This window comes from Amblyraja radiata, chromosome 14, assembly GCF_010909765.2.
Source record: "Amblyraja radiata isolate CabotCenter1 chromosome 14, sAmbRad1.1.pri, whole genome shotgun sequence".
In the NCBI taxonomy this organism is placed as follows: Eukaryota; Metazoa; Chordata; class Chondrichthyes; order Rajiformes; family Rajidae; genus Amblyraja; species Amblyraja radiata.
In genome coordinates this window covers 47,130,013-47,148,857 of record NC_045969.1, presented here as the reverse complement: position 1 = coordinate 47,148,857, position 18,845 = coordinate 47,130,013, and the positions used below count along the sequence as shown (strand labels likewise).

The following is an 18,845-nucleotide window of genomic DNA, read 5'->3' as shown; positions in this document are numbered from 1 at the left end:
GGGGGGGGGGGGGGGGGGGGGAAGGCAGGAGAATGGGGTTAGGAGGGAGAGATAGATCAGCCATGATTGAATGGTGGAGTAGACTTGATGGGCCGAATGGCCTAATTCTGCTCCTATACAGCTGGATTACTGTAACGCACTCTACTCTGGAGTCGCACGAGCTTCATTGGCTCGTCTCCAGCTGGTTCAAAATGCTGCCGCTCGCCTTTTGACCGGAACTCGAAAGAGGGAGCACATTACGCCAATTTTGGCCTCCCTTCACTGGCTCCCAGTGCACTTTCGAGTTCATTTTAAAATTAATTTATTTGTTTACAAATCGTTGAATGGGCTCGCCCCGCCTTACCTCTCTGAGCTGCTCCACCTATATGCTCCTGCCCGGTGCCTCAGGTCAGCTGATCAGCTGCTCCTTGAGGTACCAAGGTCTAAGCGGAAGCTCAGAGGGGATAGAGCCTTTTCTGTTGCTGCTCCGGCACTCTGGAACACCTTGCCGCTGCACATCAGACAGGCCCCCTCACTGTCCATCTTCAAATCCTCCCTAAAAACTCATTTTTATTCTCTGGCTTTTGACACTGGCTGAGACATTGCTCCTGTTCTTAGTGCTTTTAATGTCTTTTAATTTTTACTGTTTTTAGTCCTTCGTTTTACGGTTTTTAATGGTTTGTAATAACTTTTTGTCCATGAGTTCTCATGTACAGCACTTTGTGGCAACTGCGGTTGTTTAAAGCGCTTTATAAATAAAGTTTATTATTATTATTATTATCACCTATGACCTTATGAGACCAGAACACAAAATCCAGTCTAACTTTAAAGATTAAAATGCAGTCCAACACTCTGCCCACACTATGTAGGGCAGGGGTCACAACCAACATTTGCCCCTAATTAACATTATCTCATTATCTTACAGGTCATCTATCATTATTAGTATGTACAAATAAATAGTTACATTTCCTCCATTATGAGAGTGCCATCACTTCAGAAACATGTGCAGTAAATCTCTGGTAATCCTGCACTATCGGATTTCCCAGACCATTGAAGATAAACAAGTAATCTTAAAAAACACCCAATCCACTTTTAATTTGTTTTCTTTTAAAGATGTTACTCAGTGGTGTAACACATTTTTCATTGAAGCAGGTGAGATAAAAGAGAATGTGGGAAACAAACCCAGTAAATTTAAAGGGACTGCAGGAAATATCACCCAGTTTTCTGGGCAATCAGATAATGGATTATCCGAGGTTTACTGTCTGTGAAGAGTAACCAGGGGACAGGAAAATAGCTCAATAATGTTGGTTGTTGTTCCTTTAAAGTGAGTTTAAAGGATTTTTTTGGTGCTTGTGATAATGTTAAGCACCTAGAAGCAGGAAAGAGAGAAGATTGATATTATCAACATCATTAACACAGTTTTTAAAAGGTTTAGCTAAGTCATTTTGCAAAAAGAATTAAAAAAATACAGGTTCTGAAAACCATGGCATAACTCAAAAGACAGAGTTTCTGCCACTCACTGGAAGATATATCAATTAACTTAAAAACATTTACCAAATACGATACTGTGTAAGGATGCAAAGGAGCAGGAATGTGGACTGAATTAACTAGTGATTAAAGTTATTAACATATTTTAAAGAAAGAGGTCTCGCATCTTTTGTGTAAAATCCTCCACATTTCATATTGATACTCTTTAAATGCTTTAATTTATACCATCAGCAGTTCCAATATATACCCATCCCAGTGGTAGAAATAGTGGTAATGACATCAACAAAGACAATTCAACTCTGAGTCCTGTCTTACAATTTTCTTTGAAGGAAAGAATTTAGCAGAATTATTTTCAGTTCAACATTATAGAAGCTATTAAAAAATTACATGCCTGACATTTGGGAGGTGTTTATTTTTTAAAGACCTGTTTCTTTTGTAAGGTGAGAATGATCAGCATTGACATTGCATTTTACTGAGATAGTAACAAAGGTAAAGGTTGAGTCTGCAACACTGCAGGTCAGCTACAAGGGCACCGCTTTCCACATTCCACCGCTTTCCACCGCTTTCCACTGCTTTCAACACAGTTGAGGCAGGGATTATCCCAATGTTTAAGAAACAGTTAGACAGATACATGGATAGGACAGGTTTGGAGGGATATGGGCCATATGCTGGTAGGTGGGACTAGTGTAGCTGGGGCATGTTGGCCGATGTGGGCAAGTTGGGCCGAAGGGCCTGTTTCCACGCTGTATCACTCTATGACTCTATTTCTTCCTGAGACACAGAATCGTAGAGTCAATCAGCACAGAAACAAGCCCTTCAGCTCACCATGTGCTCACTGCTCACCAAGTAAGTATTTAGCTGTGCTAATCCTACTTACCAGCACTTGGTCTGTAGCCTTCTACACCTTGATGATTTACATACTTGTCCAGATATGTATTAACTGTTGAGAGAGTGCCCACCACCACTACCCATTCAAGCAGTTTGTTCCAGATTCCAAGAACCCTTTGCATGAAAAGGTTGGCTGGATTTGGATGCTAATCTATTCAGAATTTCTCGGAGCAAACCGTAGCAAAATTATTAAATGTTAAAATCAAAGCAAAGCAAAAAAAAAAATCATCTTAGTCAAATACATTGTAACACAGTTTGGGAAAGAAAATCAATTTTAATGATTACAGCAATGTTTCCCATTCTCTTAATCCCATTGCTTGCCAAGATCACAATCATCATCGCTTACCTGGCAATAACGAAGAGTACACAACTGACCCCAAGGCATGCCAGCAACACATACATCCAAATATCAGGGGATAACGGATTCAGGAAGGAGAAAACGCCCGGGTTCGTGCCATTGGGTTTACGGTAGAGGATACTAATGCCCAGGGTCATGAAAGGTTTAGAGAAATCTATAACTTTCTCCCGTACATAGGTAATAGTGAGAGGGGCAATTGCCAAATCTGCTTTCTGCAAGAAAGGAGAAGAGAGTTACAACCATAAGATGCCAATGAACAATAATTTGTTCAGCAATATTTTTAATTAAGTAGAGCATGATTTATATCCTTCAAATGGTCAACTTAGACAAGAAATGGCTAAATAACTGCCTGGACTTGCGAGTTCAGTATCAAAAGCACTGCTATCTAAAGTCTTTTCAACATAATTTTCTTAGATTATATTTTACTGAGACAAAATATGTAGGCAGCTATCTTCATATGGTTAGCAACTCGTATTGCCTCCATCCACAGTGAAGAAGTAGTCTGCATAGTGTTCTTATACAGTGCAGTTAATGAACAACAGTTGTCACTGTGAAAAACAGATATGAATTGAAATAATGCTCTCTGATTTTCAATCACTTTTAATCTTTGATTTTCCTTTCAAGCAGAATGGGAGAGGGCATGATAATAGAAAAATTAAAATTGCATTGATATTTTCACGGCTCATTGACATCCCAGATAACAAAATGTTCTCTTTACAAAGACTGAATTTAACTATTGGATCATTAGAGATGACAGATTAATCAATTTTACTGAACTGAGTTAATCTAGCTGTCTGAGTTAATATGGTTTAGGAAAACAGAATTCCATCAAAATTTAAAACAAAGTCAAAAACAATTTCTGCCTTTATGATATTTGTAGAACATAAGTAAGGGTATCAGGGAACTGACTTCAGGGAACAGTGCTTTGTGATGCATCAAACGCAGCATATTTTTAATCCCACATCATATTAACTTAAATATATCGCCGTACGTCAAATCGGAAAAATCTTGTTTTAACATCTGCTTTACGGGAAGAGCACCATAATGCTACTTTGCTTAATTAGATGCACAAACAGGGGAAAAAAACAAAATGTGTTTCTGTCATAATGTGAATGTGCTGTGATCTAAAATTCAGTGACTCTTGCTATTAGGAGGCCAGCCTGCCATCACAGGAAAATGTAGCACATTTCTAATAAACACTGACAACAAAGCAAACGCTTCACTTTGACAAACGACCTGGGCATGAGATGAAACACAATCCGCATTGTATTCAAATCTGCAATTTAAGGTAAATTATGGTAATTGGCGAAGAGTTAGGTAAAAATACTTGTCCAGTTGTGAAGAAATAATTATTTGAATATCAACTACAGTTTGAAAAAATGTTTAAAATGTGTGTTTCATGTCTACAGAAAATCCCCAAGACAAGTATTTTTTTATTAATGTAGTTACTATTTTATTATAGGAAAACATGCAGCCAATTTATGCCAAACAAATTCCCACAAACTGCAATTTATATTTTTGATGATGCCATAGCCATAGTTTCATAATTCATCCAAAGGACAGCATTTGTGCTCAAGCTTTCGAACTAATACTAAACATAATCCACAATCTTATGAGTCAGTGGAACAAATTATAACACAAAGAACTGCTGATGCTGGAATCTTTAGCAAAACACAAGGTGCTGGAGTAACTTAGCAGTTCAGGCAAAATCTATGGAAGGAATGGATAGGTGACATTTTGGGTCAGCACCCTTCCTCAAGACTGATGGTGATGGGGGGAGGGGGGGGGGTGGAGAAAGCTGCAAAGAGAGGTTGGGATGGAAAAAGCATGGCAAGTGATAGGTGGATACTTGTGATGTGGGTTTATTGACAGCTGAGCAAAGTGAGAAAAGCTATAGATGAACAGGAGACCTAAGGGTGTCAGAGAAGGAGAGGAGTGAAGTGTAAGGACAGAATATTCAGATATAGGTGGAAGGGGCTGGGGAGGGGTGGCTGGGAACAGGGACGGATAGTGAGAGAAATAGGACTGGGGTATGGGAGACATGGGAAAGAGAGAAGGGGTATTGGTGGTTTTACTTAAAATCAGAGAATTTGATGTTCATACTGTTGAGTCGTAAGCTACCCAAACGGAAGTGCAGTTCGTCCAGTTTGTGTGTGGCCTCACTCTGTCAATGAGGAAGTCCAAGGCAGAAAGGTTGGTATGGGAATGGAAACTGGACTTAAAATGGTTAACAACTGGGAGATCTAACAGGCCTAAGTAGACCGAGTACAAGTGTTTGGTTAAACAGTCATCTAGTCTAAGCTTGGACTCACCGATGTAAATGTAGTCACATCCGTAACATTGAATGCAGTAGATGAGGTTTAAAGAGGTGCATGTGAATCTCTGTCTCTCCTGGAAAAGCTACTTGGATTCCTGGATGGAAGTGAGACAGGAACAAGTGCCACATCACCTGCGGTTGCAGGGGAAATTACCAGGGCTTGGTTGGGTGGGAAGAATTGAGTAAACCAAGGGCTTACGGAGAGGGGGGGGGGGTCTCTGCAGAAAGTAGTGGGGATGGGAAGATGTGACTCCCGGTTGGATCATGCTCAAAGTGGAGAAAATGTTGGAGAACATGTGTTGGATGCAGAGGCTGGTGGGGTGAAAGGTAAAGACCAGGGCTCTGGTGAGCAACACAAACATAGCATGTTTACTGAAGAAAGAAGGCATCTTGTATATCCGAGAATGAAAAGTTTCATCTTGGGAGCAGATGTGACAGAGATGGAGACATTGAAACTACGGCATCACATCCTTGCAAGACGAAGGATGGGAGGAGGTGCAATCAAGGTAATTGTGGAAGACAATGGGTTTATATAAGATGTCAGTCAATAGTCTGTCTCCTGTGATGAAGCCAAAGAGATTGAGAAAGTAAAAAGAGGTAACAGATAGTCCAAATGAATTTGAGGGCATACTGGAAGTTGGTAGTAAAGTTGATGAAATCAATAGAGTTCTGCATGGATGCAGATGACAGCACCAATGCAGTAATCAATGTAGCAAAGTGTTGGGGAATGGCGCCGGGGTACATTTGAACAAAGACTGTTCAACGTAACCAACAAAATGACAGGCATAGCTGGCGTCCATGTGACTGCCCATGGCTATACCTTTAACTTGAAGAAAGTGGGAGGAGTTAAAAGAGAAGATAAGAAGATAGGTGGAGGGGCAGGTGGTGTAAAGGAAGCAGGGAGGCAGCAGAAGAGTGGGCAAAGTGGTAGATGGAATGCAGTGTAGCAGAGTGTGCAGCGATACACTTTGGTTGTAGGAATAAAGGTGTCGACTATTTTCTAAACGGGGAGAGGACTCAAAAGTTGGAGGTGCAAAGAAACCTGGGTGTGTTGGTGCAGGATTCCCAAAAGGTTAATTTGCAGGTTGAATCGGTAGTAAGGAAGGCAAATGCAACATTCGCATTCATGGCCTATAAAAGCAGAGATGGATTGCTGAGGCTTTACAAGTCACCTTTATAACGGACCGCTTTGGAGCATTGTAAGCAGTTTTGGGCCCCATATCTGAGGAGGGTTGGAGAGGGTTCAGAGGAGGTTTACAAGCATGATCCAAGGATGACTGGGTTAATGTCTGAGGAGCATCTGATGGCTTAGTGCCTTTACTCACTGGTTTAGAAGGATGAGGGGAGGTGGGAATCTCAATGAAACTTACTGAATAATGAAAGGCCTGGATAGAGTGGATGTGAGATGGATGTTCCCACTAGTTGGAGAGTCTAGGACCAGAGCCTCAGGATGTACCTTTAGGAAGGAGATGAGGAGGAATTTCTTTAGCCAGAGGGTAGTGAATCTGTGTAATTTACTGCTAGACAGCTGTGGAGGCCAAAGGATCTGGGGTGACGGAGGAACTGAAAGAAATCCACAGGCAGGAAATGGTGTTGGATAAACTGATGGGACTGAAGACTGATAAATCCCCAGGGCCTGATGGTCTGCTTCCCAGGGCACTTAAGGAAGTGCAGTTCTCAGTACAGTTCCTGTGGATTGGAAGGGTAGCTAATGTTATCCCACTTTTTAAGAAAGGCAGGAGAGAGAAAACAGGGAATTATAGACCAGTTAGCCTGACATCGGTGGTGGAGAAGTTGCTGGAGTCAATTATAAAAGATGAAATAGCCACACATTTGGATAGCAGTAACAGGATCGGTCCGAGTCAGCATGGAGTTATGAAGGAGAAATCATGCTTGACTAATCTTCTGGAATTTTTTGAAGATGTAACTAGGAAAATGGACAAGGGAGAGCCAGTGGATGTAGTGTACCTGGTCTTTCAGAAAGCATTTTATAAGGTCTCACATTAGTGGGCAAAATTAGGGCACATGTTATTGGGGGTAGAGTGCTGACATGGATAGAGAATTGGTTGGCAGACAGGAAACAAAGAGTAGGGATTAACGGGTCCCTTTCAGAATGGCAGGCAGTGACTAGTGGGGTACCGCAAGGCTCGGTGTTGGGACCGCAGCTATTTACAATATACATCAATGATTTGGATGAAGGGATTCAAAGTAACATGAGCAAATTAGCAGATGACACAAAGCTGGGTAGCAGTGTGAACTGTGAGGAGGATGCTATGAGAATGCAGAGTGACTTGGACAGGTTGGGGGAGTGGGCAGATGCACGGCAGATGAAGTTTATTGCTGATAGTGTTCTGTTTCTTTAAAAAATGCTGTTAGAATTTGGAAATTTAGGATTAGAAGGAGATCCTTCTTCCCTGTGGCTATCAAACTTTACAATTCCTCCCCCTTCTGTTGTGGGGTAGACTGAGACTGACTCCCTTTCCCCCCTCCTCCTCAATCTTTGCACATCCCCAAAGCCTTTCCAATCATCACTTTCATGTATTTTGTGTTTTTTATGACTGTTGGCAAATTAATTTCCCTCCTGGGATAAATAACGTTCTATCGTATCATATCGTATTAGAGATATTTAATTGTTGTTCACTTTGCTAAATCTGTGTACTTTAGGATGCCAACGCCTGGTGCAAATTGAATGTTTCTTGAAGGTGAAGCTTCCACTTTCACTCAGTGGAAGCATTTTCGTGGAACATTAGTCGGCTGCTTTCTGGCTGAAGAAGCAGGTACCACAAAGCCTAATGGAACATCACATATCATATTTATCAGTGCCCAGCCACTATCTCACTTTGTAATCGACACCAATTGGTGCAGTTGATAAAAAAAGGTACGGTCTATACAACAGAAAATAACATCTGGTCTTATGGTGGTTAATAAAATGACCCCTTTTACAATGAATGGAGAGGTTTTACTGCAAGAGGTTTTGCTGCAAGAGGTTTTACATTATAACAAAACCTTTCAATAAAACTGTTCTCCTGTAAGAAGTAATGTGTAGGAAGGAACTGAAGATGCTGGTTATACAGTACACGGAAGATAGACACAAAATGCTGGAGTAACACAGCAGGACAGGCAGCATCCTTGGAGAGAAAGAATGACCCATTCCTTCTCTCCAGAGATGCTGCTTGTCCTGCTGGGTTCCGCCAGCAAATTATATCTATCTCGTCAAAAATAAGCTTTTTTTGTAAATGGCCACACCATTCATTCAATCATTCTTTAAGTAAAAGAAAGATAAAATTGTATGAAGTTGCATTTTGGTCTGTTGCAAGTCTGCTTTCTGTTTCCATGTAGATTTCACACCATCTAGGGATCAGGGACTTACGATACATGCCTGACTGATTTGAATGATTAATTAAATCTTTCTTTAAAATTCTGACAGCAGTAACGGAAAATTGGAGTGCCTTTAAACATGTAGTAAATGAGCCATATAAACAGATTTTAACGCCAATAATTCATTCAAGCTTTCACTGCCCTCCCTCCTGTATTTATGCTTCATGATCACTGATTTGAAAGCAACTCAATGATAGTTATACACTCAAATGGGGAAATCCCAACAGATTCAAAGAAACATTAAAGTATCAGAAGCTGAAAATTGCAAAGCCATCAAAAAGACTTGCATTATATAATTTAATCTAGCGTGAATCATATGCCTATGCTCCACTTAATTTGAGCTAAAGCACATCTGTAGAAGCACTGCCAAGAAGCGGTAGAGGTAGAAGCACTGCCAAGAAGCATCGAGAATAAAATTGAAACATCAAAAACGGGGGTTGCAAGGGAGAAGGGAGGGGACAGGGGGAAGAGGGGTGGGGGAAGGGGAAGGGGAAGGGGAGGGGGTGGGGGGAGCTGCATGGGTTATTGTGTGTGGTCTACCTACAGATAATGTAGATGGGAATAAAGAAATGGCCTCTCACAACTAATTGCCCTTGGGTGTCCAAAATATCTTATTTTTTTTCTTCTGTGTTAACTAACATTTTGTTTCCTTGCAGCAGACTATTCAGGGTGTGGTGTGGTTTTGGCTAATATAATCACATGGCACAGGAGAAGAGCCTCAGTGAGTCTAGTGGTATTTTTCTGCCCTTGCCTTCGACATTACAGCAGTTGAATTAAATACCCAGTCAGTGTTTAGATGGGAATTCATATCACAATGTTTTACAATGATAAGTTTCACCACTGGCTGGTGTCCATTTACATCTTCTCATGAGTTACATTGTTGAAAAAGTTCAGAGCCAGGATGAGAATAAAGGGAAATGATTACGAAGTTAATCCAAGCCTAAATTATTTTTGAGAACACTATTTAATTTAAAATAAACTGATGAACAGCATTAATGTGAGTATTATTTAAATTTAAGAGTTATGAAAGCCATGATCATATTGAATGGCGGTGCAGGCTCGAAGGGCTGAATGGCCTACTCCTGCACCTATTTTCTATGTTTCTATGAAAAAGAGTGGAATCCTATCAATGGACACGATTCAGCGTTCCACAAGAACCGGATTAGTTTAGATGCAACGTTCTTAATGGTCTTTGTTGCTCAAATACTTTACTGAAAGTTGTGTTATATGTTTCACTTCATTTGTACTGCATTTTGAAAAATTGTTTGATTATTCAGAGTTTAATTCATGAATACATGTCTTTTCTTCCAATACATTAGCAAGTTGATCATCATTTCTAGGAATGAATATGTTTGGCACCTTCTTTTCAAACTTCATTAATTCCTACTTAATTCTCCACAAGCAAAGCCCCCATATAGCAAAGACATATTCAGAGTTACATTAGAATGAGGAAATACCACAGCAGTTATTCTGACAAGGTATGTTCATTGTGTTTCACACATCACTGCGCAGCTGACATATCCCCAACTGCTACTTTGGAGAAACCATTTATTTTGCATGCAGAAAGGATTTGTACGAATTACACATTTTTATTTATTGAAGAATGCTTCAAAGCACATCCCAAAGGTATATAAACATAAAATGCTGGAATGCTGGAAGCAGGCCAGACAGTATTAGAGGGGAGGGGAACAGTCGATGTTTCGGTTCAATGTTCCTTCATCAGAACTGGAAAAGCAAGGAGATAAGCAGGTGCTTGGTGAGAACCATAATGTCTGGATAGTCATGTCGACCAAAGGTTTAACTTACTTTAAAAATTGGCAAATGGAGATAGAGAACATTATAACAAAATAAAGCAGAAAGAGACAAATATATCTGTTGGAGATAAAGGAGGCTACCTAAAATTGTTCAAATTAAAAAAAATACCATTGATGAGGTGCAGTTCCTTGAGGTTACGTTGGGCATCACTGGAACAATGCAGGAGGACAAGGATAAAGATGTCAAGGCAGGTGGAGGATAGAGAATTACAGCAACAGGAGACTGAAGTTCAGGGCCATCCTTGTGCAAGGCAGTCACCCTGATTCCTCCATTGGAGCACTAAATTGAATTGAATTGAATGATACAGCATGGAAACAGGCCCTTTGGTCAACTGAGTCTATGCTGACCATTAAACGTCCGTTCATACTAGTTCTGTTATTTCACTTTCACATCCATGCACGACAAACTTGGGGCAATTCACTGAGCCCAATTAACTTACAATTCCTTACATCTTCGGGATGTGGAACAAAACCGGAGCACACGGAGGAAACCAACGCTCTCACAGGGAGAATGTGCAAACACCAGGCAGACAGCACCAGAGGTCAGGATCGAACCTGGGTCTCGAGCATTGTGAGGCAGCAACTCTTACACTGTGCCACCCTGGCCTTATACACTAATTGAAAGTGAATTCTTTATTCACCTGGATGGACTGTTTTTGGTCCTTGGATGGTGGGAAGGAAATAAATAAAAGGCAGACTTTGCATCTCCCACACTGCATGGGAAAGTTCAATGTTGACAATGGAAGATTGAAGTAAGAAGTTGTGGAAGGAGTGGTCTCTTCAGAAAGCTGAAGGGAGAGGGAAAAGAGAAAATGCATATGATGGGGGAATCTCTTTGGAGGTGACAGACATTAAGGATGATCCATTAAATATAGATGCTGGTGGAATTAAAGGTAAGGACAAGGAAAGCCTTATCCTTGTTCTAGCTGGGAGCAGAAGCGGTGAGTTCAGAAGTACAGAAAATAAAATAGACACTCTTGAGAGCTCTGTCAACAATGGTGGATGGAAACTATTTTTCTATCAGAGGTTGCAAGATATCACATTTCTGAATAGAGCAAATCAATAATATTAAGTCCAGGCAATTTTGTCTTTAAATGGTTTTGAGGATATTCACTTACATGGTTGATGAGTTCACCAACCATTCCATTCCACTCGCTCTTTTCATTCTGAGCCCCGTACTTTCCATCAACTACCAGTCTAACTTCATAAGTGAAGCCCAGAATGCTTGATAATTCTTTTACTAAATCCAGGCAATAACCTTCAAAACGATCATTCCCATAAAGGGGCTTGTCAGATTTCTTGTGCATTACATACGGATCCTCCTGCAGAACAGAAACAACAAATACAATATTTTAGAACACAACCTGACAAATCTAATTAATCTATTCCCCAAATGGGCAATAATAATAAAGGAACAAGAAGTGACTTTGTTAAATTCAAGATCGTATCAGGTCTAATAAAAGTTACTGATTGCCAATCTTCCTATCCACATTTAAAATGCTATTTTTTTTCATTTATAACCTACAAAACATCAGGACTCCATCATAGTTATTGGATGATATGCTCTCCGCAAGGGCCGCTGTTGATTTTAAATTCATTAAAAGGGCCAATTGCCAACAATAATTTTTAGTTTAGTTTAGTTTAGTTTAGAGATACAGTGGAAACAGGCCCTTTGGCCTACCGAGTCTGCGTTGACCAGCGATCCCCGCACACGAACGCTACCATACACATACTAAGGACAATTTACACTTCTACCAAGCCAATTTACCTACATACATGTACGCCTTTGGAGTATGAGAGGAAACCGAAGATCTCGGAGAAAACCCACGCGGTCATGGGGAGAACGTACAAACTCCGTACAGACAGCACCCGTAGTTGGGATCGAACCCAGTAACTCTACCGCTGGGCCACTGTGCTGCCCTTAAGATTGTTCCCACACTGGAACACATAAGATTCTTAAGAATGTTTTGTTTGTGTGTATTTGCTATTGTGGTTTTGAAACGCTGTTGCCGTACGACAGAAAGCTTACCAAAATAGTTGTAACTATGAGAGTCCTATTGGCCAACGAGTCAGTGATATTGGAGGGCTTGTCCTTTAGGCTGGTTGTCATGTTAAGTCCTGTGTTTGAGTTCCAGAATCCAATCTATAATCAGGAAACAATATAACCTTCAGGTAAAGTCACAAATAATATTGGCCCAATTTTATTCTCAAAACGTTTAGATCCGTTTCGGCTTCAGTGCGAATGGTATAGATGTGAAGGCTACATTTTGATGTGGTGCTCCTGGAGAAGATTCCTCAACATACAATGGAAAAACAATCACTATATCTTGCTGCTCCCTTGAGGCCACATTACTCAAGCTAAAACTGTTAGATTTTAGATATTATATGGGTAAATAATGAAATAGCCCCCGAAAATCATAATCAGTAAAGTGGAAAGAGAATGAAGAATGATTTAAAGGTCCTTCTATCGAGTCCATGCCGCCCATTCCCACTAGTGATACGTCATCCCACTTTCTCAACACTCCCTACACACTACAGAGGCCAATTATTCTACAATCCCGCACATCTTTGGGATGGGGGAGGAAACCAGAGCATGTGGAGGACACCCACATGGTCACAGGGAGAATGTGCAATCCCCACACAGGAGGTCAGGATCAAACCCGGGACTCAGGCCCTATGAGGCAGTAGCTCTACCAGCTGCACCACTGTGCTACCCCAGTGAACAAGTGGATGGTTGAGATCAAATAAATAACTGGTGGGGCCCTTTGGCAGCTTTGGGACATTATTGGCGATCCATCGTCTTGGAAAGGGCTGTGCCAGAAGTCTACAAAAACTTAATAGCATTCTTCAAACTGTTTATTGACAGACAAGAGTACACAAGATAAATGTTGTAACTGTTTGGCTCATGAGCAACGCAGATTAACACTACTAAATTTGATGCTCTGCTTCGGTGCAGTTGACTGAAGTGTGCGATATCCCAGCCAGAAATCCGTTCAACCTGTCAATTTAACTAATGAAAGAATTATAATGTTGTACTTGCTTCCATTTTGCAAAATCAACAGTTGAATAACTGGTAATGAATAAATCTGCTGAAATCCCTCCTCTATATCTTCTGCTACGCTTAAAATGCATCAACTGCAACAAAACCAAATGATTTTTTAAAATTAATTCTAAGGCAAGCCATTATTTATACAGTCCCGCTATTGATTGTTTTGAAGGTGGAAATCTGATTATATATTCAAACATGGGTATGTTACACAACATGCTCGTTTTTCGAATAGTTAGTGTGAGAGAAGGAGGTTTGAAACATCCTCATTCTTTAGGAGTCTCTGCAGTCCATCAAAATTGAGTGGTGATAAAGTCAGCAGCTAGAATAAATGTTAATAAGCTTATAAGCACAATTTCTGCAGTGAAATGTTTTGGAAGTGCCGTGACATATTTGAAGATATCCCGGGAATGAGTTGGTAAGTGCATAATACACAAGATTTATTTTCCATTAAGTGTGACATTTTATTCTTCGATTCAAAAACAACATATTACATTAAATGGAAAATAAATCTCACACTGGAACCAAACTAAACACCACAAACTACATAAACTACACAAAATAAATTAAATGATGTTTCTCTTAGTACAAACCTTCCGCCCTATTTTATGGTAGTGATAAGGAGTGTCACCAGCAGGCTTGCAAGAGATAAAATAATTTGTTAAGATAACAAAATCTTGTTGAATTATAGTATTGTATTAGAATTGTATTAGTAGTATAGTATTGCATTAGAATAAAATCAAAAAAAGAAAAGTAAATGGTTCTGCATCATTTATTTCAAACCTAGTTTATGCTTCATTATCCTTGTACATTGTGAAAATGATAGGAACTCGGTGAAGTGGATTCTAAACAACAGCTGTGAGCATTGATGCCCATTACATTTTGTGCACAGAATATTGCTCCTATTCAGCATCATTTTCCCTATTACATAAAATCCTCCTTCAGTTTCTGCCCTCAATGACGTGATGATTTCAAATGCCATCTCAATTTTGCCGATCTTGCATCGTTCTTCATTCATCCCGTAAATAAATCCCCAGCTTCCTTTCACAATCATTTCCTTAACTGCTCTCTTGAATGATTTACCACTCCCATTATCTCAAACAATTTAAGAACATCCCTGATTACTTCTTGCAGATCTCTCCACATACATTTTCTTTTGTATCATTCAGTATTTTGCAGCGTCACAATGAAACTCTAAGATAATTCTTGTTTTCTTTTCATTGAAACTCCCTTCTTAAACCACCTTGTCCCTGCCAACCAAGACTGACAGCATCTACTTACCTTCCGCTGATTCTTCCATTCCTTTCCCTGTGACACTAGCCCACACAGTCTAGAACTGAGATTGCATCTTTCACCAATTTCTCCCCCATCACCCCTTATGATCTCTTCGCACTCATTAGAGATGAGATACAGATTGGAAACAGGCCCTCCGGCCCATCGAGTCTGTCGACCAGCATTTACCCATACACTAGTTCTATCATACAGTTTACAGAAGCCAATTAACCTACAAACCTGCACGTCTTTGGAATGTGGGTGGAAACCGAAGCACCTGGAGAAAACCCACACCGTCACAGGTAGAACGCACAAATTCTGTACAGGCAGCACCTGTAGTCAGGATTGAACCTGGGTCTCTGAACCAGGTCTCTGGCAGCAACTCTACTGCTGCGCCACTGTGCTGCCTCATCACACCCATGAGACCTGCATCTTTCTTCCTCAATTCTATTCCTAGTGAACTACTGACTAACCAGGCCCCTCTCCAGGCTGCCACATTAACTGATATTATTATTCCTCTTTCTTTGGATCCTGTCTCCTCTCTTTCAATTTTACTGTCATCACTCCTCTCTGCACCCTTTATGTGGCGGCTCTTTGCATACCTTGGGTATGCGAAACAAAGAATATCACTTTAACTTGTTACATGTGACAATAAAGTATCATTTATACATTCATTCTTCAATAAACAAGACTTTGACTTAATTTGCCATTGCTTCTCTTCCCTCTCCTGCACTTTAATGAACTGAAAGATCTATGCTCCTCGTCTCCCTATTTCACTCCATTTATCTGAAGAATTATCTCTTTTGTAATCTCCGTCTTCTTTTCTTCAGCCTGAGCTCATGTAGAGCTGACATTTTATCCAACTTTATTGTTGCTCTAAGTATTAATTATTCCAACGCACTCTTGCTTAGCCATCCGTAGTTTTATTCTCCATGAACTCGAGGTCATCGCATTATTGCTGGGCATGTCCTAACTTGCACTGTCAAGTGCTGACAGACCTATATTAACTCCCAGATAGAAACATAGATACATAGATAATAGGTGCAGGAGTAAGCCAGTCAGTCCTTCAAGCCAGCACTGCCATTCAATATGATCATGGCTGATCATCCAAAATCAGTAGCCCGTTCTGGCTTTTTCCCCATATCCCTTGATTTCCTTAACCCTCAGAGCTAAATAGGTAACATCTTGATTTTAAAATTCTCAGCAATATTTCAAAACTCGTATAACTTTGCTCATTCCTTTGCTATGTCATTGACAGACAAACGTAACCCTCATGTAACTCTGCACCTCCGATTCCGGACATGTGAGCATTTCCAATTTTCATCACTCCAGCTTTGGTGGCTTTGCTCTCAGTTACTGAGGCCCTTTGATTTGAAAATCAATCCCAAAGCCTCTTCGAACTTTCTTTCCTACAGCGCACTCTAGCAGAAGGGTGTAGTGGTGCAGGCAGAAGTGAAAATGGGCAGGGTTTCTGGTCAGATACTTAGGTCAGGCTAAAAGCAAAGCCTGGACTGCCTTATCTTCAGACAGATGAACAGCTACTAGGAAGTTTGTCTTGCTGATAAACACCTTCATCAACAAAACGTGTTTTAAAATGGAGTGGGAGGTAGAGAGATTGAGAGAGGGAGTTTTAGAGCTTGGATCTATGAGTATTTAAATACTTACAAAACTGATTTGATAAAAGCTGAGGTATCCAATAACTGCAAAATAAAATTATATAGTATTCCTCTGGGCTCATTGCTACTACGGAGTCACTAATTAGTCTAGTAATTCAACCACCCCGACGGGGGCTTCGATCGTTGGCTATGGGGGCTTTGATCACCCTGACTGTGGATGGTTTGACTGCCCTGACCGCGGGAGAACAAGAGGAATAAGTTTGAACTTTATTGCCTTCCATCACAGTAAGGAATGTGGAATCCACTGTGATGGATGTTATGTTAACTTTTTGTGGTTGTGTGTCTTGTTGCTTTTCACTTAGCATGGCTGTACGGTAACTCAAATTTCACTGTACCTTAATTGGTACATGTGACAATAAACTGACCTTGAAACATTGAAACCTTTGGCCTATTAATTGATAAAGAAATCCATGCAAAGGAATGCTTGCCAGCTAATGTCCAAATTATGACCAGCGAGGAATTCACTTTTATCTAGACAGCTATTGGGGGCAATAAGTAAAATACTGCTGATGCTGGAAACTTAAAACAAAATTCAAAATAGCTGGGAATATGCAGGATATGTGGAGAGAAGAAGCTAGGGTTGATTTTTCACACTGCTTCATCAGAATCCCCATGTATTGCTTTATGTGGAGACATGCAAACCTTGCAGTTCTTTAACATGTTGCAGGGAAAAGGACACAAATCATTTTATGTACAAGAAATGATACTTAAGTATTTTAATTTATTTGAATCACAGGTGCAAGATCTTACAAGGACATTCTCATAAATATTACTGTGAACTGTTTCGGTAATATCCAAAGAGTGTAGTTGGCCAGAACATGCTCTTTTCACTAGGAATATGGGACAATAGCATCTTTAGACTTTAGACTTCAGAGATACAGTATAGAAACCGGCCCTTCGGTCTATCGAGTATGCACCAACCAGCAATCACCTCGTCCACTAACACTATCCTACACACTAGGAACAATTCACAATGTTATCAAAGCAAATTAACCTACAAACCTGTAAGTTTGTGGGAGGAACACCCGAAGAAAACTCATGCGGTTACAGGGAGAACGTACAAACTCCGTACAGACAGCACCCGTAGTCAGGATTGAACCCGGGTCTCTGGCACTGTAAGGCAGCAACACTACCGCTGCGTCAGTGTGCCGCCCTCAAATACTCTGCCTAAACCTCAAACAGAGCTATACTGGGCTCTATATAATGGCCCATTCAATGGGCAGCACATTTGATAATGTAGAATTCCCTCTGCGTGGCACTAGCTTCTCATTCTTGATAAGGCATTCAAATTGGCTCACTAGCCCACAACAGCTGAAATGGGCAGAACAAATTTGTAAGTTGTTACAAATTGATATACACAGGCACACATTCTCAAACCACTTGTAAAGAATATCCTTCCATGCAACAAAGTTTTTAAAGATCAATGAAACCCACGCTTCATTGAAGGTTACAATGCTTTTGGCATTGATCAATATTCTTTTACTGTAGCTGGCATCTTAGGGATTTCAATCAAGCAAAAGGAGTTGTGAGAGGATGATTTTTTTCTTACAGTTAGCCAGTTGGTGCAACACTGTGCTGCTTACCTGTTCTAGGCCTTCCTCCTTTAGACTTATAATATCCAAATCAAAATCTTTCCGCATTCCGTCAGTTTTATTGAAGGCAATTCGACCGGTCAGGCCATCCCACTGAGTCTAAAAAGACAAGAAAAAACACCAAATTTTACCTCTGTTACTGCCGGCTTGTAAAGCAGTGCAATTCATCCTTTATATGCTTTATCTTCTTGCGTATGGCGTGCACAGCCTAAAGTTGTAGGACAACTTGTTCTATTTGATCTTATTTGATTGTGCACGCCAGGTTGATTGCATTCGTCAAAACACGGCGGACCACATGAAGGTTGCGATCTTCCATCCCATCCTTTATATGCAAGGTTTGTTATAGCATGTAGGGTCTGGACTTGGATCAATTTACCCTTGATACAGGGGTTTATTTTTATGAATTGGTACTTAACAACACATGTATTCATTTAAAAGCAATGGGAACTAGCAATTAAGACCTGGTGGTTAGCGTGATGAATTTGCAATCGACTTAATTTCTTGAACATTTACCTTTAACCAGAGAGTGATATCTTGGGTAGAAGAAAAGTCTCTGAAGAAGGGTCTTGACCTGAAACTTCACCCATTCCTTCTCTCCAGAGATGCTGCCTGTCCCGCTGAGTTACTCCAGCATTTTGTGTCTATCTTCGAGTGATATCTTGAAATTGGTTTAGAATCACCAATTGTATATGCCATCATCATTGTCTTTTTCCCAGTGAATGTTTAAATAACCTGTATGTTACTTCCATTACCCAACTTTATCACAAAAGAGAACTTGAAGAAAATAAAAATAAGGTGGCAGATCTCAACTTAAATTGAATTGATATAAAGCACTTTGAGTGATTTTACTGATATCCATCTGTATTAATTAACTGGCCTTAATCTTTCCAGTAGGACTGATTGAATGACGTGCGCTCTTTGAGATATGGACATTTGCATGTCAGTCACTTGACAGATGTGAGCGCAGTTCCCATTACACCAGCGAGCTGCCTAAAAGGTTAAACCATCACTGGAAAGCAAATCACTCTTTCACTTGG

At 40.4% G+C, this 18,845-nt stretch overlaps 1 protein-coding gene and 1 long non-coding RNA gene across 5 annotated transcripts in view; one reads left to right on the top strand and one right to left on the bottom strand.

The window, feature by feature from the left end:
* The window catches only part of grik1 (glutamate ionotropic receptor kainate type subunit 1), a 291,625-nt gene that overhangs the window by 55,375 nt on the left and 217,405 nt on the right, over positions 1–18,845 (bottom strand). For all 4 annotated transcript variants that reach the window (XM_033033233.1, XM_033033237.1, XM_033033235.1 and 1 more), the window contains 4 exons: positions 17,800–17,907; positions 12,252–12,365; positions 11,341–11,544; positions 2,702–2,925 (listed from right to left, as the gene is read on the bottom strand). In XM_033033233.1, coding sequence (XP_032889124.1) covers positions 2,702–2,925; positions 11,341–11,544; positions 12,252–12,365; positions 17,800–17,907 — 650 coding nt within the window. The remainder of the gene's footprint in view (positions 1–2,701; positions 2,926–11,340; positions 11,545–12,251; positions 12,366–17,799; positions 17,908–18,845) is intronic.
* On the top strand, positions 1,073–15,860 carry LOC116980731. The gene is made up of 3 exons (XR_004414052.1): positions 1,073–1,102; positions 9,887–9,890; positions 15,849–15,860. It is a non-coding gene; the product is annotated as an uncharacterized LOC116980731 (long non-coding RNA).